Genomic DNA, 26,683 nt, shown 5'->3' on the forward strand with positions numbered 1-26,683 from the left:
ATGAGATTTTGAGAACAGATAGTAATATAAAAGGAGGAGTAGAGGGGGCATATTAAAGGGTAGATGGCGTGAGATCAGACTTGTAGATGTTTGCTTGCAGTCCATCCAGCGTGCAGTAGAGTTCTTTGTTACATCTTCCTGTTGCTTGAGTTATCCTGCTTTAGTTAAGCTGCTGTTTTGCACTCCAGCAGAAAATGCACTCACACAGGACAATGTCCTATCTGCAGCTGTACCCCCCATCTGTTACCTCCCCCATAAGATGGTCTAAATGTATAGGGAGATGAGCAATTCTTCTCCGCCCCAATTAGAAATTGATAAGGATCACATGAATTTTTGGGGGCAGTTGGTCAAAACCAGACACAGGCCAAAGTCATAAAAGATGATTGATTCTCTAATCACGGAAAGGCAAAGGAGGTGAGAATCAATCACCAGACAAAAAGATACAGGCCTAATTATCCCGAGTTTTGCAGAAGGTCAGTGCATAGCAGGGAGACAGTGTAAGGTGGAGATCACACAGCAGCATTCACCCTAAGTTTGCAGAATGTCAGTGCGTGGCAGGGAGACATTATATACTCCTGGAATAAAGACCTGATCAGATGGTATGAAGGTCTGAACATTCCCTACAGACACAGGTTTAGCCGTTGTGATGGAACATCTTCAGAAGTAAAGCCGAGTAACGTCCCTCCTGCACATTTTCGATGGTTGATGAAAACTGGAGCTTTCACTGCCATGACCACCAACGTGCAGGAGGGAGTCATCTTTCACTACCATTACAGACTGGTTACATTTCCCTGCCAGGACCACCAATGTGTGGTAATGTCAATAGTACTGACTCCAATGTTGAGGGTCATCGTACTTCAACTGAACTGTCAGGGCTGCACTTCATCCCTCCATAATTTTCCAGCTGAACCCCCTCAGCCTTCCACAATGTCTTCCCCGGAGGTGGTGTGTAAGACCAGCGCTCTGCTCCTCGGAGCTCTCCCCTCACACGGCACACAGCGCCTCTTCCCGAGCTCACAACCTAGGTCTACACGGAGCCGGTGACATCATCAATCCGGAGCCGGAGAGAACAGAGCCCTGTCGTCATCAGCGCTGCGACGGGAAGACTGCTGTCTGCAGGAGGAGAGGAACTGAGAGCGGGGGGCCCCAAACCTGGGGGGCAGAAAGGGCCACAGCTGTGTGAGACCGGTGTGTACAGCGTACTGACATCCAGATCTGATCATATGGAGGAAGGGAGATTATTATTCATACTGAGTAATGTTTATTAGTGTCATCGTTCAGTGACTGCCTATTATTGCTGTGGTGGTTATACTCTGCCTTGTCTTGTTGTAGATATTATTATTATTACTGGGTTGCATTGCTGCTCCTATCACATGGCCTGTTATCTTCCCATTAGATGCCATTATTATTATTTCTATATTCCCCATCATTGTAAGTGTTCTGACAGGGGGTTGGTTTTCCGACAGGTGATAGGTGTTCTGATAGTGGATCGGTGTTCTGATAGTGGATCGGTGTTCTGATAGGGGGTCGGTGTTCTGATAGGGGGTCGGTGTTCTGATAGGGGGTCGGTGTTCTGATAGGGGGTCGGTGTTCTGATAGGGGTTCTGACAGGTGATAGGTGTTCTGATAGGGGATCGGTGTTCTGATGGGGGTCGGTGTTCTGATGGGGGTCGGTGTTCTGATGGGGGTCGGTGTTCTGATGGGGGTCGGTGTTCTGATAGGGGGTCGGTGTTCTGATAGGGGGTCGGTGTTCTGATAGGGGGTCGGTGTTCTGATAGGGGTTCTGACAGGTGATAGGTGTTCTGATAGGGGATCGGTGTTCTGATGGGGGTCGGTGTTCTGATGGGGGTCGGTGTTCTGATGGGGGTCGGCGTTCTGATGGGGGTCGGCGTTCTGATGGGGGTCGGCGTTCTGATGGGGGTCGGCGTTCTGATAGGGGTCGGCGTTCTGATAGGGGGTCGGCGTTCTGATAGGGGGTCTGACAGGGGGTCGGTGTTCTGACAGGTAATAGGTGTTCTTATAGCGGATTGGTGTTCTTACAGGGGATCAGTGTTCTGATAGGTGTTCTGATAGGGGATCAGTGTTCTGATAGGTGTTCTGATAGGGGATCAGTGTTCTGATAGGTGTTCTGATAGGGGATCAGTGTTCTGATAGGTGTTCTGATAGGGGATCAGTGTTCTGATAGGTGTTCTGATAGGGGATCGGTGTTCTGATAGGGGATCGGTGTTCTGATAGGGGATCGGTGTTCTGATAGGTGTTCTGATAGGGGATCGGTGTTCTGATAGGGGGTCGGTGTTCTGATAGGGGGTCGGTGTTCTGACAGGTGATAGGTGTTCTGACAGGTGATAGGTGTTCTGACAGGTGATAGGTGTTCTGATAGGGGGTCGGTGTTCTGATAGGCGTTCTGATAGGGGGTCGGCGTTCTGATAGGGGGTCGGCGTTCTGATAGGTGTTCTGACAGGGGGTCGGTGTTCTGACAGGGGGTCGGTGTTCTGACAGGGGGTCGGTGTTCTGACAGGGGGTCGGTGTTCTGATAGGTGTTCTGACAGGTAATAGGTGTTCTTATAGCGGATTGGTGTTCTTACAGGGGATCGGTGTTCTGATAGGTGTTCTGATAGGGGATCGGTGTTCTGATAGGTGTTCTGATAGGGGATCGGTGTTCTGATAGGGGGTCGGTGTTCTGATAGGGGGTTGGTGTTCTGACAGGTGATAGGTGTTCTGATAGGTGGTCGGTGTTCTGATAGGGGGTCAGTGTTCTGACAGGTGATAGGTGTTCTGACAGGTGTTCTGATAGGAAGTCGGCGTTCTGATAGGGGGTCGGCGTTCTGATAGGGGGTCGGTGTTCTGATAGGCGTTCTGATAGGGGGTCGGCGTTCTGATAGGGGGTCGGTGTTCTGATAGGGGGTCGGTGTTCTGACAGGTGATAGGTGTTCTGATAGGTGGCCGGTGTTCTGATAGGGGGTCAGTGTTCTGACAGGTGATAGGTGTTCTGACAGGTGTTCTGATAGGGGGTCGGCATTCTGATAGGGGGTCGGTGTTCTGATAGGCGTTCTGATAGGGGGTCGGCGTTCTGATAGGGGGTCGGCGTTCTGATAGGGGGTCGGCGTTCTGATAGGTGTTCTGACAGGGGGTCGGTGTTCTGACAGGGGGTCGGTGTTCTGACAGGGGGTCGGTGTTCTGACAGGGGGTCGGTGTTCTGACAGGGGGTCGGTGTTCTGACAGGGGGTCGGTGTTCTGACAGGGGGTCGGTGTTCTGACAGGTAATAGGTGTTCTTATAGCGGATTGGTGTTCTGATAGGGGATCGGTGTTCTGATAGGGGATCGGTGTTCTGATAGGGGATCGGGGGATCGGTGTTCTGATAGGTGTTCTGATAGGGGGTCGGTGTTCTGATAGGGGATCGGTGTTCTGATAGGTGTTCTGATAGGGGGTCGGTGTTCTGATAGGTGTTCTGATAGGGGGTCGGTGTTCTGATAGGGGGTCGGTGTTCTGATAGGGGGTCGGTGTTCTGATAGGTGTTCTGACAGGTGATAGGTGTTTTTATAGGGGATCAGTGTTATTATAGGGGATCGGTGTTCCGATAGGTGATCAGTGTTCTGTACCCTGTGTGATTATTATTTCTGTTCCCCCAATTATTATCAGTGCTGATACATGGATGGAGAGTGTTCGGCCTCCTAATCACGGACGCTTAGAAGCACACTGAGTTGTACAGTCCTCCACACTTCCTGGCCCCCATGGATCTGCACATTCTGCACACAGCCTCCAATACAAGTGAATGTCTTTACGCAGCCATGCGATGACTTCTGCATCGGGGACTGTGAAAGAAGTGCCATAGTCCCATGCATAGGTATGTGCTGATGCAGAAGATATCGCATGACCATGTGCAGCCATTCACATGTATTGGCATCTGTACGCAGCACATGTGGCTCACGGGGCTTCAAAAAAGCTTCAGGGATTTTATACCTTGGCACGCTGCAAAGCATCAGTGTGTATGAGGCCTAATCAGCCCTGTATTACCAGAAGCATCATTTTGGTCAATTATTATAGCTGTTTTTTCTGATTTTATACTGAATGATTGCACCACATATTCTACACATGATATGATATGTATCTCCAGGGCTTTTTTTCTCAGAAAAAAAAGGTGCAGGGACTCAACCACAACCCCTCCCCCCACAAACACATACTCACTCCAAACTGCATCAAATACTGGATGTGATCAAATTTCACTAACAGTAGGGGAGTCTTAAAGAGGCATTAAATACCAGGCGTGCATTATACACAGAGTGCAGAATTCAGGGGTGTGCTATGTGCAGAGTTTGGGGATGCACTATGTACAGAGTGCAGAGTTTGGGGGTGCACTGCATACAGAGTGCAGAGTTCAGGGGTGCTGTACACACAGGGTGCAGAGTTCACCCTTCTTCCATCGCTGCTTACCTCTGCATTCCCCATCCACATCTCATTTTCACCCCTCTTCAGCTCTGAGCTCTGCATGCATCTTCCCTCCCCCTTCCTTCCATAAAAGCTCCACATATCTTAGCTTTGATGCTGTATTAACCGCTTTCCCTCCGCCCTATAGCAGTTTAACTGCTACAGGGTGGCATTCCTGTGCAAAATCAAGTATATAAATGTCATGTTGCACTTACGCAACATACAGTCAGGTCCATAAATATTGGGACATCGACACAATTCTAACATTTTTGGCACCACCACAATGGATTTGAAATGAAACGAACAAGATGTGCTTTAACTGCAGACTGTCAGCTTTAATTTGAGGGTATTTACATCCAAATCAGGTGAACGGTGTAGGAATTACAACAGTTTGCATATGTGCCTCCCACTTGTTAAGGGACCAAAAGTAATGGGACAGGATAATAATCATAAATCAAACTTTCACTTTTTAATACTTGGTTGCAAATCCTTTGCAGTCAATTACAGCCTGAAGTCTGGAACGCATAGACATCACCAGACACTGGGTTTCATCCCTGGTGATGCTCTGCCAGGCCTCTACTGCAACTGTCTTCAGTTCCTGCTTGTTCTTGGGGCATTTTCCCTTCAGTTTTGTCTTCAGCAAGTGAAATGCATGCTCAATCGGATTCAGGTCAGGTGATTGACTTGGCCATTGCATAACATTCCACTTCTTTCCCTTAAAAAACTCTTTGGTTGCTTTTGCAGTATGCTTTGGGTCACTGTCCATCTGCACTGTGAAGCGTCCAATGAGTTCTGAAGCATTTGGCTGAATATGAGCAGATAATATTGCCCGGAACACTTCAGAATTCATCCTGCTGCTTTTGTCAGCAGTCACATCAATAAATACAAGAGAACCAGCTCCATTGGCAGCCATACATGCCCACGCCATGACACTACCACCACCATGCTTCACTGATGAGGTGGTATGCTTAGGATCATGAGCAGTTCCTTTCCTTCTCCATACTCTTCTCTTCCCATCACTCTGGTACAAGTTGATGTTGGTCTCATCTGTCCATAGGATGTTGTTCCAGAACTGTGAAGGCTTTTTTAGATGTCGTTTGGCAAACTCTAATCTGGCCTTCCTGTTTTTGAGGCTCACCAATGGTTTCCATCTTGTGGTGAACCCTCTGTATTCACTCTGGTGAAGTCTTCTCTTGATTGTTGACTTTGACACACATACACCTACCTCCTGGAGAGTGTTCTTGATCTGGCCAACTGTTGTGAAGGGTGTTTTCTTCACCAGGGAAAGAATTCTTTGGTCATGCACCACAGTTGTTTTCCGTGGTCTTCCGGGTCTTTTGGTGTTGCTGAGCTCACCGGTGCGTTCCTTCTTTTTAAGAATGTTCCAAACAGTTGTTTTGGCCACGCCTAATGTTTTTGCTATCTCTCTGATGGGTTTGTTTTGTTTTTTCAGCCTAATGATGGGTTGCTTCACTGATAGTGACAGCTCTTTGGATCTCATCTTGAGAGTTGACAGCAACAGATTCCAAATTCAAATAGCACACTTGAAATGAACTCTGGACCTTTTATCTGCTCATTGTAATTGTGATAATGAGGGAATAACACACACCTGGCCATGGAACAGCTGGGAAGCCAATTGTCCCATTACTTTTGGTCCCTTAACAAGTGGGAGGCACATATGCAAACTGTTGTAATTCCTACACCGTTTACCTGATTTGGATGTAAATACCCTCAAATTAAAGCTGGCAGTCTGCAGTTAAAGCACATCTTGTTCGTTTCATTTCAAATCCATTGTGGTGGTGTATAGAGCCAAAGATGTTAGAATTGTGTCGATGTCCCAATATTTATGGACCTGACTGTAGGTGCACATGTCACCAGAGGAAATCTTAGCTGTGAACTGTCACAGCACAAAACGGTCTGCAAGCCCCGGCACCTGCAGACTGTCGGTCAGGGAGAAAGAACAAAGCCATAGCTATGTTTGCACAGCCATAGCACTGTTATGACAGGGGAAAGTCATGAATCGTTTCTCTCTGCAGAGCTGATAACACGATTCATCACTTCCCCCAGTGTACACCAAGCACATAGCTAGGCACACAGTTACCTTTTTGATCACTCTAGATCAGTGGTTTTCAACCTTCCTAATGCTGCGACCCTTTAATACAGTTCCTCATGTTGTGGTGACCCCCAACCATATATTTTTGTTGCTACTTCATAACTGTAATTTTGCTACTATTATGAATCATAATGTAAATATCTGATATGCAGGATGTATTTTCATTGTTACAAATTGAACATAATTACAGCATAGTGATTAATCACAAATATTTTTTTTTGCAGCAGTTGATAATTTTACAGTACATGATTTTACATTTTCCCAGTAATTAGAATTCATGAGTGTCGTTTTACCTCCAATACTGCTGCTTTCAACACAGTAGCTGCCTTCTACGCAGCAGCTGCTTTCTACGCAGCAGCTGCCTTCTACGCAGCAGCTGCCTTCTACGCAGCAGCTGCCTTCTACGCAGCAGCTGCCTTCTACGCAGCAGCTGCCTTCTACGCAGCAGCTGCTTTCAACGCAGCAGCTGCTTTCAACGCAGCAACTGCTTTCTACACAGAAGCTGCTTTCAACACAGCAGCTGCTTTCTACAGAGTAGCTGCTGTCTACACAGTAGCTGCTCTTTACACATGTGTGACTGGTCCACATAAGTACATTATAGCGCCAACCCTGTCACATACACCTGTATTTGTACGGGGTGTATGTGATGGGGTTGGTGCGATGATGTCATCACGCCGGGTACTCGTATGTGGGCCTATCTGCATGTGGGCAGACTCACCTGGAGACGGATAGAGGAGCGCTGTCTCAGTTCCTAAGACCATCAGAAATATGTGTTTTCTGATGGTCTTAGGTGACGCCCAAAGGGGTCCCGACCCACAGGTTGAGAACCGCTGCTCTAGATGGTAACCCCTTTCCAGCCAGTGTCAATAGTACAGTGTCAGTGCATATTTTTTAGCACTGATCACTGTATTGGCGTCACTGGTTCCCACTGTGTCAGTTAGTGTAAAAATGTCCGCCGCAATATCGCAGTGGCTGATCGACGCCATTACTAGTGTATAAAAAAAATTAAAGTATATGTACCATAGTTTTGTAGACGCTATAACTTTTTCTCAAACTAATCAATATACAATAAATTGCGATTTTTTTTTTTTTTTTTTTTTTTTTTTTTTTTTTTTACCAAAAATAAGTAGCAGAATACATTTTGGTCTAAATTTATGAAGAAATTTGATTTTTAAAATTTTTTTTATTAGATATGTTTTATAGCAGAAAATAAACACTCCTGAACATAAACCTGTTCTCTATCAGTATATTGGTATTTCGGGTGGGATTTATACACTGAGGTTTTTCTTTCATAGAAATGAGTTTTGTTTCCACTGGTAACAATCTGGTTCTGCCTAGTGCTGGATAAGAATTGGTTGCTGAGGGAAAACAGAAGACCGTTTTCTCATTTTCTGGGGTTTGGCCAGAGTTTCAAATTAATCTATTTATATTTGGTCTCCCTGGTGTCCTTTCCCACTCATAAATATGGTGATACCATTTTTAAATGAAACCTTACTATTTCAGTACATACCTTATTTTAGACCCGGGGGTCAATTCACTACAGGATTTCAGATGCAATATGGAGGTCATGTGACTTTTTTTTTTTAAATATCGTATGAAATAATAAGAGTCAATTCATCAAAGTAAAATATCGAATGTGCAGTAAATTCCACACAAAAACAAAATAAAAGATAAATCATTAAGGTCAATTCACTAAAGAACACACACATTTCTTACTTATCACCTGCCAGTAGGCAGTTGGTATTTTTGCAATGTACAAAACAACGAGGGGAACTCTTCACTGGCCAGTAAATGAAAAGTATACAATATATCGGTGTAGATATGTTCTCTGAGCTCAGGAATGAAAATAAATTGTAACATTTCACCAGAGGGAGATCGTTCTGTGAATGAAAGCACACTAGAATGTTTTCAGTTTTGTAATATTTCTGTGTGCATTTATTTCTTCCTCAGGTGCAGTGTTGGCATGTGAAAAAAAAAATTGAGAAAATACCAAAAAGAACGCTAAATTTAAGTGATAACTATCGCAAAACATAAATAACACATGCAGTAAATAATGCATGTTTTTTAGTGAATTGACTACTTTTAAAAATTAGTGCTGTATTTATCTTTTAGTGAATTGAACCCCCAGTCATGTCATCACTGGCTCTCTGTGCCTCTCTATGGAATGCATTCTGTTTGTTTGTTTTATTTCTTTCAGCCAGTGGTGTATGGCCAGATTAAGTGAAATAGTAACCAGCTGTTCAAGTTAGGGTTAACATACAATTTTTATTTGTTTTTGTTATGTCCCTTATGTAGCTCATAGGCAGCCATTTGTCCTATTTGTTTAATGATCGATTGACACTCTTAGCAGCTCATTGCTAGCTATTAGATAAAGCACTTATGGGCCCCCACAAAGCTTAGAACATTGTAAAAAAAATATAACAGTATCCACCCTACTTATCTCTTTTAAGTTTGTGGTATGCAATCATTAATAGTCTGCATTTCCTGTTTATTATTAGATGGAAACATGACCACTCTCACCCGACAAGATTTAAACTTTGGACAAGGCAAGTAAAAATGCGAGGTGGCTGCTGGGGTCATCTATTGTTATATCATCTCAGTGTTTCAGAGTTGGATACAGATTGCTTTCACACCTCTGCAGTGCGTTTTTTCCACTCTGCGGGTACAGCACGTCTTACCCATGTGTTTGCCGAGGGCTAGCTGTGCTTTCCTATAGAGTTATATTATATTGTGCCCCGCATGTTTGGTGTGTTTTCTGAAAGCGCACTAAACACGTCTAAAGTGGCTCTGTTGCGTAGTGTAGCTAAAACACTGAAAGCAAGCAATGTTTCCAGGTATGTCCCCAACATGTGACACTGTTGCAAGTGTAGTTGCATTTGATTTTTAATCTGCCGTAGTTTTTCAACAAAGTGCAGATTGGCAGTAGGGCAATTAAGTTTGAACTCTTTTCTTTATAAGCTGAGCATTTATTACACGTATAATTGTAAACTTGAGCAAACCCTAACTTCTTTTATTTTTGCCATTTTTTTCTACTAAAGATACTATTGAAAGCCTTGATATATCTGATTGGAGTCTGGGGTGTAGATACTGGGGGTGAGGGGGAAGCAATGATGGGATGCATCAGGGTGGATTTGATTTAAATCACTAGTCAGTAAGGCTTGATTTAAATCCTAGTTTTCTACATAAAGACTAATTCTTGCTGGTATAACTTTAATATACAAGTAGATGAAGATTTTTAGAATAACAACTTTTCATATTCGTTTTTTTATCCCCAGTTTAATAGGTTAATCATTCATATTTGGACAACTTTTCTGTTGTACTTAGGAAGGAGAAAAATAATCATTACCTTAATAATAACAATTTAAATAGATTTATTCAACTGAAACAATAACATTCCAGCATATGTGATTTGCTTAAACATCCATGTTTGTTAACTAATTTGGCTAAACAAAATATATATATTTTAAGAAACTTAGACTGTCAGCCCCTTCCTCCTCACACTTAGTTTCACTTTCTTCTTGTGCAGATCTATTCCACTCCAAACAATCAGAAAAATATTGTTTCTATTCTATTCACTGAACTTCTTGAAACTTAGCACTGAAGGGGTTGATTCTGTATTCACAGGTTTGTAGAAGTTAGGATGAAGGTCTTTTTCTTAACTCTGTTCATGTTATAACATTTTTGCTGTGAAGAAGAGGCATGTGAACTCCGCTGAGTCAAATTCAGTTTTGAGAACTGCAAAAGTAAACCGAGCATCTGTGATAATATCTTGTAGGCAGAGAAACTGCCCAATAATCTTACAAAAGCCTCTGGAAGAGCATGACATTGTGAATGGATTCATGGAATTTTTTTTACCAAAAAAATCAAACATATACAGCCTTATTCTACATAATTAAAAAACTAATCTTTATTTCATGATGGAATAACCTTTGGATGGTAATATATTTTCCTCAAAAAGCATTTTATTTAAAAAAATCTGATTTAAATCAAAAAAATCTGATTTAAATAAAAAAAATTAGATTTTTTTGATTTTTTTTTTTTTTTTTAAATCATTGATTTTTATCCACCCTGGGATGCATGCAACCCCCCACCCTCCTCCATTCAGAGGGTCCATGGCACATCAGCCAGGTCCTATCGCTGCCACTAGTGTGATGACGAGTGTTGCAAAGCAAGGAGCCACTTCATGCAGATGGAAGGGAGTGCTGGACTATTCAAGAACTGTTAGGGTGTGGCTGAAATGCAGGTGGTGCACGCACATGCAGGAGGTGGATCCGCATTCGTACCCTGAAGTGTGTAAGTTGTATTTTACTCCCAGGGAGTGCTGTAGCTGAAAGTTATTATGGGTGACCTGTGTGAATGTTGGGCAGAGCAGGAGGGGCTCATGGCCGACTGTCTCTTAGTAATGATTGTGTCAGTTGTGTGCAGGCAGTGCTGTGATACCTGTCTTCTAGTTTTTCTTCCTGTCTTCAGCCGCATTGCTACTGCATTGCCCTCTGCCCTGTGATGTGAGCCACATAGGAATAGTGCACTGCCCTCTGTTGCTCAGTGTGTGTGTAACCACTAGTAGGCAGACCCTGTGGCAGTCTTGTGCCTATCACCTGGAGGCACATGTTGTCTTGCTTGTCTCTGCTGGGATCTGGCAGGACAACACTCTGAGGAGGATGATCTGGCTATAGATTAGAAAAAGGCATGGGTAGGGGGGTGGGGAGCGCTAAGAAGGCAACACCAATGTACCATCCAACCACAATCGGGGATACATATACAGTTGTGTTCAAAATAATAGCAGTGTGTTGAAAAAAGTGAATAAAGCTCAAAATCCTTCTAATAGCTTTTATTTCCATCCACACAAATGCATTGGGAACACGACACATTCTATTCCAAATCAAAACATGAAGAAAATATATCAAATTTGTGTTGTTCCTCTAAAAAAAAATGAAGAAAAGTGAATATTAGACTGTTCAAAAATATTTCAGTGTTTGTATTCTTCTTTACAAACTCAAACATTCACTATATAAACTGAAAAATGTTTGAAGATTTTGCTTTCCTTTGAATGACTTCATGAATATTTGGTTGTAGTCGCACTGTTTCTGAGAACTGCTGTATATCTGTGTTGCATGGAGTCACCCAACTTATGGCCCCTGTGATCAGGTATTCCAGCCCAGGATGATTGGACGACATTCCACAGTTCTTCTCTATTTCTTGGTTTTGCCTCACAAACGGCATTTTTGATGTCACCCCACAAGTTTTCTATTGGATTAAGATCCGTTGATTGGGCTGGCCACTCCATAACGTCAATCTTGTTGGTCTGGAACCAAGATGTTGCACGTTTACTGGTGTGTTTGGGGTCGTTGTCTTGTTGGAACACCCATTTCAAGGGCAATTCCTCTTCAGCATAAGGCAGCATGATCTCTTCAAGTATTCTGATGTATTCAAACTGATCCATGATCCCTGGTATGCGATAAATAGGCCCAACACCGTAGTATGAGAAACATCCCCATATCATGATGCTTGCACCACCATGCTTCACTGTCTTCACAGTGTACTGTGGCTTGAATTCAGTGTTTGGGGGTCGTCTGACAAACTGTCTCCGGCCACTAGACCCAATAAGAACAATCTTACTTTCATCAGTCCACAAAATGTTGCGCCATTTCTCTTTAGGCCAGTCAATGTGCTCTTTGGCAAATTGTAACCTCTTCAGCACATGTCTTTTTTTCAACAGTGGGACTTTGCGGGGGCTTCTTGCAGATAGCTTGGTTTCACATAGGCGTCTTCTAATTGTAACAGTCCTCACAGGTAACTTTAAACCTTCTTTCATCTTCCTGGAGCTGATTGTTGGCTGAGTCCTTGCCATTTTGGCTATTCTTATATCCATTTGAATGGTAGCTTTTCGCTTTCTTCCACGTCTTTCAGGTTTTGGTTGCCATTTTAAAGCATTTGCGATCATTTTAGCTGAGCAGCCTATCATTTTCTGCACTTCTTTATATGTTTTCCCCTCTCCAATCAACTTTTTAATCAAGGTACGCTGTTCTTCTGAACAATGTCTGGAACGACCCATTTTCCTCAGAATTTCAGAGAGAAATGCACTGTAACCAGCATGTACAACATTTGCTGCCTTCCTTCCTTAAATAAGGGCAATAATTGCCATCTGTTTGTCAAGAATGAATGACCTCACTAATAGAACTCCACACTGCTATTATTTTGAACGTGCCCCTTTCAATTAGTGATTCAATTACACAGAATCAGCAGCATGCATGTCATGACTGTTGGGTCTGTTGGATTTCTATTACTCTACTACACCTGCTAGTAAATTATTTGCCATGTAGAAATATCATTTCTACCAAAAACAGTGATTGATCCAGTTAGTGATGTCTGACTGCTATTATTTTGAACACAACTGTATGGGGAGGATAAGGAATAAAACCATACAGTTAAAAAAAGACAGACTGATAAGTGTCCAATAAAGTCTCATTATATAAAAGTCCAACAGTACAGGCTAATCCGGATGAGGGTGAATCTCTGGGTAGAAGGCAGCCAGCTATCAAAGCGAGAAGCATCTCTAATGCACAGAAAAGGAAACACAGCAGCGCCACTCTTAAGTGTAGATTGGTAATAAAAACAAATGTTTATTAGGTAAACAACTCGCAAAAGTAGGCTGTAAGTTCGCATGTCTGGTGGTACAGCAGGTCCCGGTGTAGCAGCTGTGGAGGCTAGGCGGCTCTCCTCGTCCTGGCTGTGCTGGTGGTGTCCAGGGCTCCGGGGGTAGCAGAGAGGCACAGGGAGACTGGCATCTGATGACGTCACGGGAACCGGGGTGTGCTTAAAGTGTGTTTGGAGCATGCGCGCTCTTTCCTCAGGCCATCAATGGTCACAGCTGCTACACTGGGATTTGCTATACCACCAGGCATGCAAACTTACAACCTACTTTTATGAGTTGTATACCTATTGAATGTTTGTTTTTATTACCAATCTACACGTAGAGTGGCGCCACTGTGTTTCCTATTCTCTATAGATTAGAAAAAGCTGACCTCCTCCTAGGAAACAAAATCGTCCTGATTTGGAGAAAAAAAAAAAAGTTTGATCCTGTCAGAAATCTTTCAGATGATATATAACACTGCAGAGTGTGCAGAAATTTAGGTGTGGTTGAAGCATTTCATCTGATATTTGTAGTCAGAAAATATATGCCGCAAGTATGTAAAAGTCAAACATGACTTTAAGGTAAATGTTACAGTAAAGAACATGGAATCCCAGAGAACGCACTATAGTTTGCCATTCCAACATGTAGAAATGTGCTCCAGATTGTGCTGCTGCTAAACGATCTCTGCTGCTTTCCTCCTCTCAGTCGTGGCGGACATCCTATGTGAGTTCCTGGAGGTGGCCGTGCACCTGATCCTGTATGTCAGAGAGGTCTATCCAACTGGAATCTTCCAGAAGAGGAAGAAGTATAATGTCCCTGTTCAGGTACATGGTATAATTGTTTTTTTGTTTCAGTGTCTCCTATAATACGAATTCCTCTATATTATTCACATAAATTCAGTGCATCCTCCTCTACCGCCCCAGGCTACTAAACCCCATATTAATGAGATTGATTTCCAATAATCTCTGCGAAGGGGGGTTGGTAAAATATCGAGCAGGAGGCAGCTGATGAGGAAATTTTCTAGTGACTTCTTAGCTCAGCAGATCAAAGCTTCATCTAGGTTTAAGTCATTGTGACAGATGTGCACAGGACAGCAGTGTTCTTCCCCTCCAGCTATCACTATAGCATGCTGAATGCTAATGGTAAACAGAACTAGTATGTGATGGTAAGATTCCAGGTTTTGTTTCAATTACTGTAACATTGTGTAGGACGCTTTTTTGTTGGTATTTCTGTCTAGCCTTATATATATATGGAGGAATTCTTACAATAACTTTCAAGTCTCAGGAGCTCCCTGCTAAAAATAATATTTGCTGCCCTTAAAATAATAGTATAGTCAGTAAGTTGTAGGAATAATACATTAAAGAACATGACTTTCAAAAACATTTAACACCCAGATTATTTTAAACAATCATCAAGAAATTTAAAGGATATATTCACTTAAAAAAAAAATAATTTTTTTTATATATATATATATTATTATGCAGTGTTTATATAGCGCCAAAGGGTTTGCTCAGCGCTGTACAGTAGCAAGGGGGACAAGACAGTAACGATACAATACACGAGGGGTTCGAGGGCCCTGCTCTTTCGAGCTTACAATCTAGGAGGGAGGGGAAGGTGACACAGGAGGAGATGGCTGTGGGGGATGGAGTGGCGGGAGGAGTGGAGGAGGTTAGTTGTTGGGTGAGGTCGGGTGTTAGGTGAGGTTGGGGTAGGCTTCCCTGAAAAGGAGGGTTTTCAGGGTGCGCCTGAAGGTGAGGAGGGTAGGCGACAGTCTGATGGATTGGGGTAGGGAGTTCCAGAGGATGGGGGAAGTCCTAGAGAAGTCCTGCAATCGGGCGTGGGAGGAGACCAGGGAGCTAGAGAGTAGGAGGTCCTGTGAGGAGCGGAGGGCACGGGTAGGGTAGTATTTTGGGTATCAAGTCAGTTATGTAGTTCGGGGCGGCATTGTGAATGGCTTTGTAGGTCAGAGTTAGCAGTTTGAATTTGATGCGTTGGGCAATCGGGAGCCAATGAAGGGATTGGCAGAGGGGGGAGGCAGATGTGGAGCGGTTGGTGAGGTGGATGAGTTTAGCCGCTGAGTTTAGGATCGACTGGAGTGGGGAGAGCGTTCGTTTGGGTAGGCCAGTGAGAAGGGAATTGCAATAGTCCAGGCGTGAGATGTTGAAGGAGTGTACGAGTTGTTTGGTGGTGTCTGGGGTGAGGAATGTGCGTATCTTGGAGATGTTGCGGAGGTGGAGCCTGCAAGATCTAGATAGCAGTTGGATGTGGGGTAGGAAGGAGAGGTGGGAGTCCAGGGTGACACCCAGGACTTTGGCGTTTGTGAGATGGTGGCGTTGTTTAGTGATGGAGAGGATGGGGGGGGGGGGGCATGGGCTGGGGGGAAGACCAGGAGCTCGGTTTTGGATAGGTTAAGTTTGAGGAAATGAAGCGACATCCAGTCTGATATGTTGTTTAGGAGGTGGACGATGCGGGTGGAGAGTGAGGGGGTGAGGTGGGGGGTGGAGAGGTAAATTTGGGTGTAGTCGGCATAGAGGTGGTAGTTGAAGCCGTGGGAGTGAATAAGTTTGCCAAGGGAGGAGGTATAGATGGAGAAGAGGAGGGGCCTGAGGACAGAGCCTTGGGGGACCCCGACAGAGAGGAGGAGGTGGCAGTGTTGTAGGTGACGCTGAAGGAGCGTTGGGAAAGGTAGGAGGAGAACCAGGAGAGAGCAGCGTCCTTGATGCCAAGGGAGTGCAGTTTGTCAGGGAGGAGAGGGTGGTCAACAGTGTCGAAGGCCGCGGAGAGGTCGAGGATAGAATAGTGGCCATTGGCTTTATATATATATATATATATATATATATATATATATATATATATATATATATATAGCTGTTTTTTTGCAGGTAAAAAAATGTGCATTTACTATTTTTTTTTTTTTTTTTTTTTGAGCCTGCAAACTGTCAGTGTGTATGTTTGCCCCTACATCCTGTACGGCAAGGAGATATAGTCTGACAGAAAGAATCAATGAACTACCACATCGCTCAACAGCGCTGTGGTAGTTCATTGAGAACTACAAGCCAACAGCCACAAAAGCTGTCAGGACTTGTTCATTCATTCACAGAACTCTGTGAATGAATGATGTAGCTGTCTGGGCGGAGTTCTGCACTTCCACAATGTTTTTAAAAGGCGACAGCTAATATGGGGAACTTCTCTCCATACTGCTGTCATAGGGAGGGGGTGGGGATCAGGCTGCGGCTTTAGCTGTGGGAACATGTTACATGCTCCACCCTAAAAATGGATGAAACATGTAACATGTTCCTAAAAGGTGAACTTATCCTTTAACAATGAACAATTACTAATGGCTGTGAAAGAAATGCAGACAGTGAAAATTATATTGTTGCTCATTAGAAAAGTTTCCCCATTGCATTGGTGGCCCATGTAGTGCTTCATTACATTGGTGGTCAGTGGAGAAATGCAGTCTTACATTGGTGGCCAGTGGCTTCTTAGACTGGCGGTCAGTGACCATAGGGCCCCTTCTATTGATGGTCAGTGAAATGAATGCCATGTTACATTGGTGTTCAGAATGACATTTTTATTGGCCGTCGATGTAGTGACCCCTTACATTGATGCTGGTTATGGAGAATGCTTTTTGGTGTTCAGTGGCTAATTATCTGAGAGACGATCGGAGAGGCTGTGTTGGTTCCTTACCATTGGCTTTTCCCGAGTAACATTGGTGCTGCAACTATGCGGGCACCATCAAGCAAGAGGTCAATCTCAATCTATCTGCGCAAGGAAATCAGTCAAAAAGCAATCTTTGGAGGAACCCTGGATTAGAAAGGCTACCAAATGTGTGCCTGTGTTGATCTGCTTTTTTCAATAGGATGCATAGTTGTCGTCGCTTAAACAAGAACACATCTCTGTCCTTTCTTGTTGTACTGGTTCACAGCACACACTATCCCCCGCACAGCCTGTGCTAAAGGACATCTTCAGAGGAATGGAGGGAGATAAAATAAACAGCGGTTTCATGCAGTTTATTAAGAAGAAAATGCTGCTATACCCAGCCCCTTCCCCAAGTGTCCCTTTTGCCATGTATTGGTGGAGTTTGAATAGTCACATGATCCTGAGAGTTACTCTGGTGCTAGCAGAACTATCAGTGGAGTCACTCTTTCCTGGAAGGACTTGTGTAACCCAGGCAGAAAGGGATACCGTGGTTCTGCAGTCTGGGGGATGGACATAAGGGCTAACTATTCCATTCTGTAAAAAAGAGCCTTATTTTTTTTATTCATTTTTTTGTATTTATTTTTACACTTAAAGCTTGATGGGTTAGTTACCTTATTATTATTATACGGGATTTACATAGCGCCAACAGTTTGCTCAGCGCTTTACAATATAACGGGAGACAATACAGCAACAATACAGTTCAATACAAGAGGGATAGGAGGGCCCTGATCCTTGGAGCTTACAATCTAGGATCACAAAAAATGACTCGCTACACCCTCCCTGCACTCCTTGTGCTTGCTGCACTTATCTTCTTTGGTAATCATCTTCTGCTACCCATGCCAGCCAGTGTAGCAGTCTGGGCATCTAAAAATGCAGTACACAGCCCAGAGGCTGTGCAGCTTCATATTGCTCGCAATGGTGAGCGTACATTGGTCATCTCCAGCTTGTGATCGAGCTAACCAATGAGAATCTCTCTGTGCCCTCTAGGATGGCATCCTCAAAGTGAGAAGGGAGCAGAAGAGCATGCCTATCAAATAATGCTGATCCTCCATGATTGAAAGTGAAATCCAATGAATGAAGAGGCTGGCCAGGAACAGTCAAGCTGGAGAGTAAAGGGCTAGATGATGTTGGATGCCCTCTAGCCAGGATATGAGGAAGGCTCTATCTTGCTGCTGCTTCTAATACAAATTGTGAGAAGCCCGCTGTATGCAGCAAAGTCAGAGTAAGTAATTTCAGTACAGGAGAGGATTCTATACAACTATGCAGGAAGAAGGGAAGTCTGGAGTTCAGGCGGACAGTCAGGATAGATGCTAATTGGTTGGAGGTGGAGAGGAAGAGGAAGTCAAGCACAGATTGTTCATGTTTATGGTTCATGCAGCTTGCCCAATGCTAACATTTATTTTGTGTGTTTCCTAGATGTCGTGTCACCCTGAGCTGAATCGCTACATCCAGGACACGCTGCACTGTGTTAAACCCCTGATAGAGAAGGTAAAGCTACTACATGACCTTTTGGCAATCAGGAAGGGCCCTTCCATGTATGGGGTTACCTTAAACAATTATTTTCTCAGGCAGAGTTGTCTTTCCTGTAAAGTAGATCTAAATCCAATCACTAAATTTTCACATAAACTTTAACATGTTGTTTTCAGCCTTCCTGAATCTGCAGCTTTCATTGAAATAATCCCTGGTGATCCTACCAAGGTCCTTGTTCAGACACTTCCTGTTGTAGGGTGACAACGTTCTGTCCATGCGCCTCAGTTGTGCTGCTGCTTTGTCACCTTGTCACACGTACCCCTGGTGGAGACTACAAGCTGATTCTCTGACGCAGACATGGTCCAGCGTTGGTGCTTGCAGGAAGCTGGTCAAGAGCAATAATGTACAACTGACACTGGAGTGAGTGAGCACGTGTTAGCAGGAAGTGGCTGAAAATGGCTGCAGTAGATCAGTATCAATGAGATGGAAACAAAATGGTGAAAAACCATAAGAAGGGGTTTACATTCACTTTACTTACCCTGGCTTTGTGTCGTATGGCCACTTTAGACAGAAATGTTGCTTGGGGGGGGGGGGGGGGTGTTTAGTAGCTGCTCTCTGACATAAGGCAGCCATTGATATGCCAGTCTTGTGATCAGATTCTGTTCTCTTTGGCTTTGCAGAACGACGTGGAAAAGGTTGTTCTGGTCATCTTGGATAAAGAGCACCACCCAGTGGAGAGATTTGTCTTTGAAATCGCACAGCCTCCACTCCTTTCTATCAGGTGTGACTCCCAGTAATGCCGCATATTGTACCCTAAAGGGGCACTCTGTACAGAAACATAGAGGAAATGTATGACAGTTCATACATGCCACTGGCCCTGCATGCTCCTCTGTAACCCCTTACTGACTTCTAGAGTGCCCAGCTATAGCCTACATTATGAGGTTTTGCATTTTCTGTTTTATTCATTTTAAACTATGCTGGGAGGGAAAACAATGCCGCATTAGCAGCATGAATAGATGTTGGCATGACTCTGTATTGTCCCTGCTTTCAGTCCCTCTTAGTATGGCTGTCTTTACCTCCAATGTGCAGGATGAGAAATCTAATCTTTTTATCTCACAAGATAGCTTTCCTGTTGAAGTCATGCAGTCTGCTCTGTAATATAGTAATGTTACCTGTTGATCCTACCACTAGATTTGGTATTTTTCAACTTCCTTTAGCATGATGACAACTCTGTTCTATCTGCAATGAAACCACAGTGGGAAAAGATTATTTTTTTTCATTCGTAGGTCCCCTTTAAAGTGACCATGCAGCAGTATATAATTACCTCTCCTATTGCTCAGTTGGGCTACAAGGAGCCTCGGTCCTAAGGGCTAAGCAGAGCAACGATTGTATTTTTCTGTGGAAGGGAGGGAAGTTAACCCTTTTTATTTGCATCAAAAAATGCACTATGTTAATAATAATTTGTTGTAATAAAAGTGATCCTTTTAAATAATTATTTATCATTATTTTAGTCACTTCTAGATCGGTCAGGGTGCTGTCCTCTGTCTCTCTGTACAGTTTGTGTGGTCAGGGTGCTGTCCTCTGTCTCTCTGTACAGTCTATGTGCGGTCAGGGAGCTGTCCTCTGTCTCTCTGTACTGTCTATGTGCGGTCAGGGTGCTGTCCTCTGTCTCTCTGTACAGTCTATGTGCGGTCAGGGTGCTGTCCTCTGTCTCTCTGTACAGTCTATGTGCGGTCAGGGAGCTGTCCTCTGTCTCTCTGTACTGTCTATGTGCGGTCAGGGTGCTGTCCTCTGTCTCTCTGTACAGTCTATGTGCGGTCAGGGTGCCGTCCTCTGTCTCTCTGTACAGTTTGTGTGCAGTCAGGCTGCTGTCCTCTGTTTCTCTGTACAATCTATGTGTGGTCAGGGTGCTGTGTCTCTGTACAGTTTGTGTGCGGTCAGGGTGCTGTTCTCTGTCTCCCTGCACAGTCAGGGAACTGTCCCGTCACCCTGTGTGGTCATGTTGTTAGATTACAAGCGGTCCTGAGTACTCTGACATTCTGTTTGTGTTTTGCACAGTTCCGACTCCCTTCTATCTCATGTAGAGCAACTGCTGAGGGCATTTATTCTGAAGATCAGTGTCTGTGACGCCGTCCTAGATAACAATCCACCAGGTACTGCTCACAGCTGGGGCCTTGTCCTCTGCTCCAGGTTTATATTTAAATGGAAACAAATGATTCTCTCTTTCATCTAGGGTGTACGTTTACTATATTGGTTCATACACGGGAAGCAGCCACAAGGAATATGGAAAAGATTCAAGTTATAAAGGTGAGTTACCAGATGGTATAGATGACTAGGCAGACCCCTTGAGCCCATCCTGCATCCTCAGGGCCACATGCAGCCCTCTGGAACTTTTTGTGTGGCCTTCAGAGCCCCTTCACGTCTTTTACTGTTACTTTTTCTTATGCTGTTTATCCCTTTTTCTGTTATGTTTTTTTTGTTTTCTTTAGTAAATGTGGAGGCATTGATTAGTGAAGGGGCTGTAATAGCAGTGATCTCCTAAGTCTCATATAATGTGTCTCCAGTCTATTTCTATCTTCTATAGCATGTCCCTAGTCTCCAATAACTCTTCTAGCCTGTCTGTAGTCTCTGACAGATTTTATAGTATTGCATTCCCTGAATATTATATGTGGCCCTTCAGTAAAGTCTGGCCTGCATTTGAGGCCCCATTTATCAGGAGAGTTGACCACCACTGAACTAGGCAGATTTTTTTTGAGTGCACAAAGTCATTAAAAAAAGTGGCATTTCAGTTCTAGGTGGAGGCCTGGCAGGGGGATTTGTCTGCTTGCTTTTTTCTTCCTCCTGGATTTTATCTCCCATTTTAAAGCTACATGCCAGACAAACCTTTATTTAATTTTTGGTTTTGAATAGAGCGAGGTTTTCATTGCGGTCTGTGCACTTGATGCATTTCCCCCTCACTTCCTGTCTGCGACCACACAGAAAATAGGCAGAACTCGTCCCAATGGGGACACAGACCAATGAAAACCCAAGCGATGTTTGAACACTTCTCAAACCAGGGCTTTAAAGCTGAACTCAAGGCACAAAAAAACATTAATTTTAAATATATTCCTCAATATTTATGAAGGATTTAATTCCATTTTGCATTCACCAAATTCCTTTACAAACCCAGATATTACCTTTTAAAAGTAGCAGTGACATCATCACTGTGTTGTACATAGCCTATGCAGACAACAGAGCTGTGGGTGGGACCCAGCAGGCTCCACCCACTACAGACTGCCTGCAGAAAACTACAGGGGTGGGCCGGAGACGAGAGCAGTCACCCTTCAAAAGGAGAGAGAGCAGCAGTGACTGGTCTTTATTAAAGGAAACTCCTGCGCTGAAGTTTCCCACTGGATTATTACACAGATCTGTAGAAAATACACAAAACACACCAAGATTTAACAGATACACCTGACTCTGGTATTTAGAAAATATTGGGTTAACCCAGAGTTCAACTTTACTATGAAGTCAGAGTCATAGAAAACTGTCACCAGGTTTACCCCTCATTTGTCTTTGCGTTTGGTGTCTGCACAGGATTTCCCCTGGATCCTGGCTGATGAGCAGGATGTACACATGCAGGAACCTCGGCTCATACCACTGAAGACCATGACCTCTGATCTATTGAAGGTGGGTGTCTGCTTAGAATGTGTCTGGCCAATCGAGCGTCACTATATCGCTTGGACAAACACAGGTGTACGCTATATATTCAATAATACTAGAGCTCACAAAGACATTTTAAACATGTTCTTCCAATCTTGTAGTAGCAGTTTGAGAGAATATTTTCCGTTCCAGCATGATCGTACCCTTGTGTACAAAGCCAGTCGTGGTTTCACCAGTTTGGAGGGGAGGAACTCGAGTGTCCTGTACAGTGTCCTGACCTTAACCCTACTGAACACCTTTGGGATCAATTAGAACACTGATTGTCTTCTCATATAACATCGATACCTGGCCTGCAAATTGGGCAAAAATTCCAACAGACACAAAAACTTGTGAAAAGTTTTCCTAGAAGAGTGGAGGCTATTTTAGCCACAAAGGGGACCAACTGCTTGTTATAATGGCCATGGTCTTGGAATGTAATGTCCATACAATTTTGGCCATTTAGTGTGGATATGGAGATGGAATAGTCTGTAAGGGCTGCATCTGTTGTCAACAGTGGACTCAGCTCTGTTATTAATGGCCATAGAAACATATTATTTATTGGATATCATTTTTATGTATTTGTTTTTGTGCTCAAGGTAGCCTAAAAGCATTACCTGCAGTATTTAATAGCAGGCAGGGGGCCAAGAGTAATGTATAATGATGAATGGCAGCAGGGGCAGACTGACAACTCATGGGGCCCCTGGGCAGTAGGGGATCATGGGGCCCCTGTGTCCTTGCCCAAACTCAAAAAAGCCTATGAAAAAGGTACCAGGGGCATCTCATGGGGCCCCCTACAGACCCCGGGCCCTCGGGCAGTGCCCGAGTTTCCAAATGGTCAGTCCGCCCCTGAATGGCAGTCATCCTAAGTATTTCATTGGGATATTAGAACTCTGGGAAAGGGAAGACGCTCATTGTGTTCTGCAGGGCCCCAGCACCCCATAGTGCTCACTAATGGAATGATAAAACTGACCTACCTGCTTATATCTTGCCTTCTGTTGTTCAACCTTTTACCCTCATCAACATACTAATAACAATATTTTTATCATTGCATCCAGCAGATTGTGTATTCCAAGCAGCAGGTTGATACAAGCTCAAAAAACACTGTGCTGAGAAATACACTATATTACCAAAAGTATTGGGAAACCCCTCCAAATCATTGGATTCAGGTGTTCCATTCACCTCCATGGCCACAGGTGTATACAATCTAGCCCCTAGGCATGCAGACTGCTTCTACAAACATTTGTGAAAGAATGGGTCGCTCTCAGGAGCTCAGTGAATTCAAGTGTGGTATCGTGATAGGTTGTCACCTGTGACATTTCCTGGCTATTAAATATTCCACGGTCAACTGTTAGTGGTATTATAACAAAGTGGAAGCAACTGGGAACAACAGCAACTCAGCCATGATGTGACAAAGCGGGGTCAGCGCATGCTGTAGCGCACAGTAGTCGCCAACTGTCTGCAGAGTCCATATCTAAAGACCTCCAAACTTCATGTGGCCTTCAGATTAGCACAACAACAGTGTGTAGAGAGCTTCATAGAATGGGTTTCCATGGCCGAGCAGCTGCATCCAAGCCTTACATCACCAAGTGCAATGCAAAGCGTTGGATGCCGTGGTGTAAAGCACGCCGCCACTGGACTCTAGAGCAGTGGAGACGTGTTCTTTGGAGTGACCAATCACGCTTCTCTGTCTGGCAATCTGATGGATGTGTCTGGGTTTGGCGGTTGCCAGGAGAACTGTACTTCCCTGATTGCATTGTGCCAAGTGTAAAGTTTGATGGAGGGGGGATTATGGTGTGGGGTTGTCTTTCAGGGGTTGGCTTGGCCCCTTAGTTCCATTGAAGGGAACTTTTAAGGCATCAGCCTACCAAGACAATTTCATGCTCCCAACTTTGTGGGAACAGTTTGGGGATGGTCCCTTCCTGTCCCACGACTGCACACCAGTGCACAAAGCAAGGTCCATAAAGACATGGATGAGCGAGTTTGGGGTGGAGGAACGTGACTGGCCTGCACAGAGTCCTGACCTCAACCTGATAGAACACCTTTGGGATGAATTAGAGTGGAGACTGCGAGCCAGGCCTCCTCCCCCGACATCAGTGCCTGACCTCACAAATGCGCTGCTGGAAGAATGGTCAAACATTCCCATAGACACCCTCCTAAACCTTGTGGACGGCCTTCCCAGAAGAGCTGAAGCTGTTATAGCTACAAAGGGCGGGGCCAACTCAATATTTAACCCTACGGACTAAGACGCCATTAAAGTTCATGTGTGTGTAAAGGCAGGCAGCCCAATACCTCTGGCAATGTAATGTAAAGCTCAATAGCAGGGGAGATCAGATTACACTATTAGACTATTGAATGACACAGCCTTCCTTTCTCCTAGCAGAGATGGGAATTTAAGAAACATGCAAAACATGAAGACAGCTGACTTCCCTCTTTTGTATACAAAAAAATCTGAAAAATATTTTAATATTAAAGCGGAATTTCATTCAAAAAGTGAAGTCCTGCTGGATCGCTCCCTCTCACCAAGCCTATAACTGTGTTACAGGTGTTTGAGGGAAGGGGGAGAGTGAGCACTGATTTTTTTTTTTAATGGTACCTGCCACCATTTTTGCAATCCTTGCCTAGGTAAGGATGACATTCTTTGCCCTATGCCAACATCCCTCCCACAGCCTCCTGGGACATGTCACATGATATGCATGTCCCAGGAGGCTGCAGGACCATTCTCAATGCCTTACACGAGCTTGCACATGTGCACTGGGGAACCGACTGTGGTTCCTCAGCCAAGATGGTGGTGCCAGAGACCTGCAGCAGTAACAAGAACCGGCTGGGGTAGACCGTGCTGCACCCCAGGCACTGATGAGTACCTGTTTTTAAAAGTCCGCAGCTAGAGTATATTTGGAGGTGTTAGGACTGAGAATTGAGGTAAGTATGCATCTGTGGAGGGGAAGAGTGGGTTAGGTTAGGTCAGGTCAAAAGAAGAGGGCAAAAAGGATAAGTGCACCTTGTTATAAAGAGCACTTCAAGACTTCTCTAATGTTGAGCACTCTGATCATAAGTGAACCTCCTGTCTCTTGATATGTTCTAATATTCAAGTCTTGATATACTCCGCCATGGCCTGTGATGCGTTATTCGGACACCTAGCTGATAATATTTTGGCTTTTTCAGATGCAGCTTTACGTAGAAGAAAGAGCACAGAAATGTACTTGACATCAAACTCTGCGACTCATCTACAACTAAGCCTGGCCGACATCATTTACAGAAGATGATAAATGCTCTGTGATTGGCTGAATGCAAATTTTCAGTCTATTCTTTTTTAGGCGACCTATTGATTGTATAGAAGGAACTCGTTTGGCAAAGTCCAGTCCTCTGTCTTATTTCAGTAGATTGGATAGAGGATCTACACACTGCTTTTCGTGTAATTTATATATTTCATCAGAATGTCCATTATGGAGCCATGTTTTTACCTATGTTGAAGTATTTATGACACGGCTTAAAGCTGAACTTTAACCTTTTTTGATATTTGCTCCCTCGTAAACATGATAATGAAAATTTTAATAAAACTTTTCCGTTTTCATTTCATTTTTTTACACCCCAGGGATGTCATTACTGGGTCTGTGTGCTTCTCTAGGCATTGCAAGGCTGATCATGGCTGGTGGGTTGGCCCAGCAGGGTGCTGTACATAGCTTCCTGAAAAAAAATCACAATGTTCTGCCACAGTACTTCCTTCAAGAGCCCTCAGCCCTGATGGAAGCAGTGGGCTGGCTCTTGCGAGGAGTGCTAATATATAAAAATGCCTTGAATCTGCTACTTGGTGCTGGACGTCCTCCAGCGAAGACATTCTGCAGCTTCTCTTGCACATTGTGAGAAGCTCACAGTGTGCAGTGAAATAAAAGTAAGCAATTTCAGTCCAGGAGAGGAGCTGGTAGAACTGTGCAAGACTGAAGGGAAGGTCGGAGTTCAGTTTTTAAAGGAAACCTCACTTTTATATCTTGCGTTTCAGTACACGTATTGACATTAATAAACAAGTGTTGGCTTCCAGGCATTTTGCTGTCTCCAGTTTGACCTGAAGCTCTGCAGAGGAGTAATTTTCATGATCCACATCGTGAATTCTAGAAAATCTGATTTGTATACTGTTGGCACGAATACAATTTTGGCAGTTTTTTTAAAAGTCATGGCTCACTAAACATTGAAATAGAATCATTAACTATCTTTATGAATTAACAAAATTGAAGTTTCTCCATTAAACTTTGTAACTGATTGTCAACAAATTGTGAAAAATCCCATATTGTCCTTGTTCTCTTGTATGTTTTATATATGTATTGTATATTTGAATTAAATGTTTTTTTATAAAAAGACTTATTAAAATAAAAATATACTTACCAGTAGATCTGTTGTTTCGTAAAACGGATCCTTTTATGTGCCAGGCAGATATAACAAGTTCGCATTTAGGCCTTATGCACATGGGTGCTTAGCAGCTCTTGTGTGCTGAGGTATCAAATAACTGGGGCTCTCGGGGCCCCGGAAACTACATGGGCTGTGTCCAGCCGCCAGTACAAGTGATGACTTGTATTGGCGGCTGGACACGGCACATGCAGATCCCGGGGCCCCCTGAGAGCCCCGGCTATTTGACACCTCGGTACACAGGAGCTGCTAAGCACCAATGTGC

The 26,683-nt window shown here is 44.0% G+C and overlaps 1 protein-coding gene across 2 annotated transcripts; it reads left to right on the forward strand.

Moving 5' to 3' along the window:
* Positions 1-1,044: 1,044 nt before the first annotated feature.
* On the forward strand, positions 1,045-26,404 carry MAD2L2 (mitotic arrest deficient 2 like 2). 2 transcript variants are annotated; one of them, XM_089658150.1, is made up of 10 exons: positions 1,114-1,188; positions 3,641-3,845; positions 9,038-9,085; positions 13,879-13,997; positions 18,289-18,360; positions 19,023-19,123; positions 20,401-20,495; positions 20,576-20,649; positions 21,916-22,008; positions 25,183-26,404. In XM_089658150.1, the coding sequence occupies exons 3-10, from the start codon at positions 9,046-9,048 to the stop codon at positions 25,222-25,224; spliced, it is 636 nt and encodes a 211-aa protein (XP_089514276.1). In that variant the 5' UTR covers positions 1,114-1,188; positions 3,641-3,845; positions 9,038-9,045; the 3' UTR covers positions 25,225-26,404. The 2 variants fall into 2 exon arrangements, with proteins under 2 accessions (XP_089514275.1, XP_089514276.1); XM_089658149.1 differs by lacking the exon at positions 3,641-3,845 and having other exon boundaries at positions 1,045-1,188.
* Positions 26,405-26,683: the final 279 nt, after the last annotated feature.

Source organism: Staurois parvus, unplaced genomic scaffold, assembly GCF_062004578.1.
Source record: "Staurois parvus isolate SC_StPar_1 unplaced genomic scaffold, SC_StPar_1.0 ptg001053l, whole genome shotgun sequence".
Classification (NCBI taxonomy): Eukaryota; Metazoa; Chordata; class Amphibia; order Anura; family Ranidae; genus Staurois; species Staurois parvus.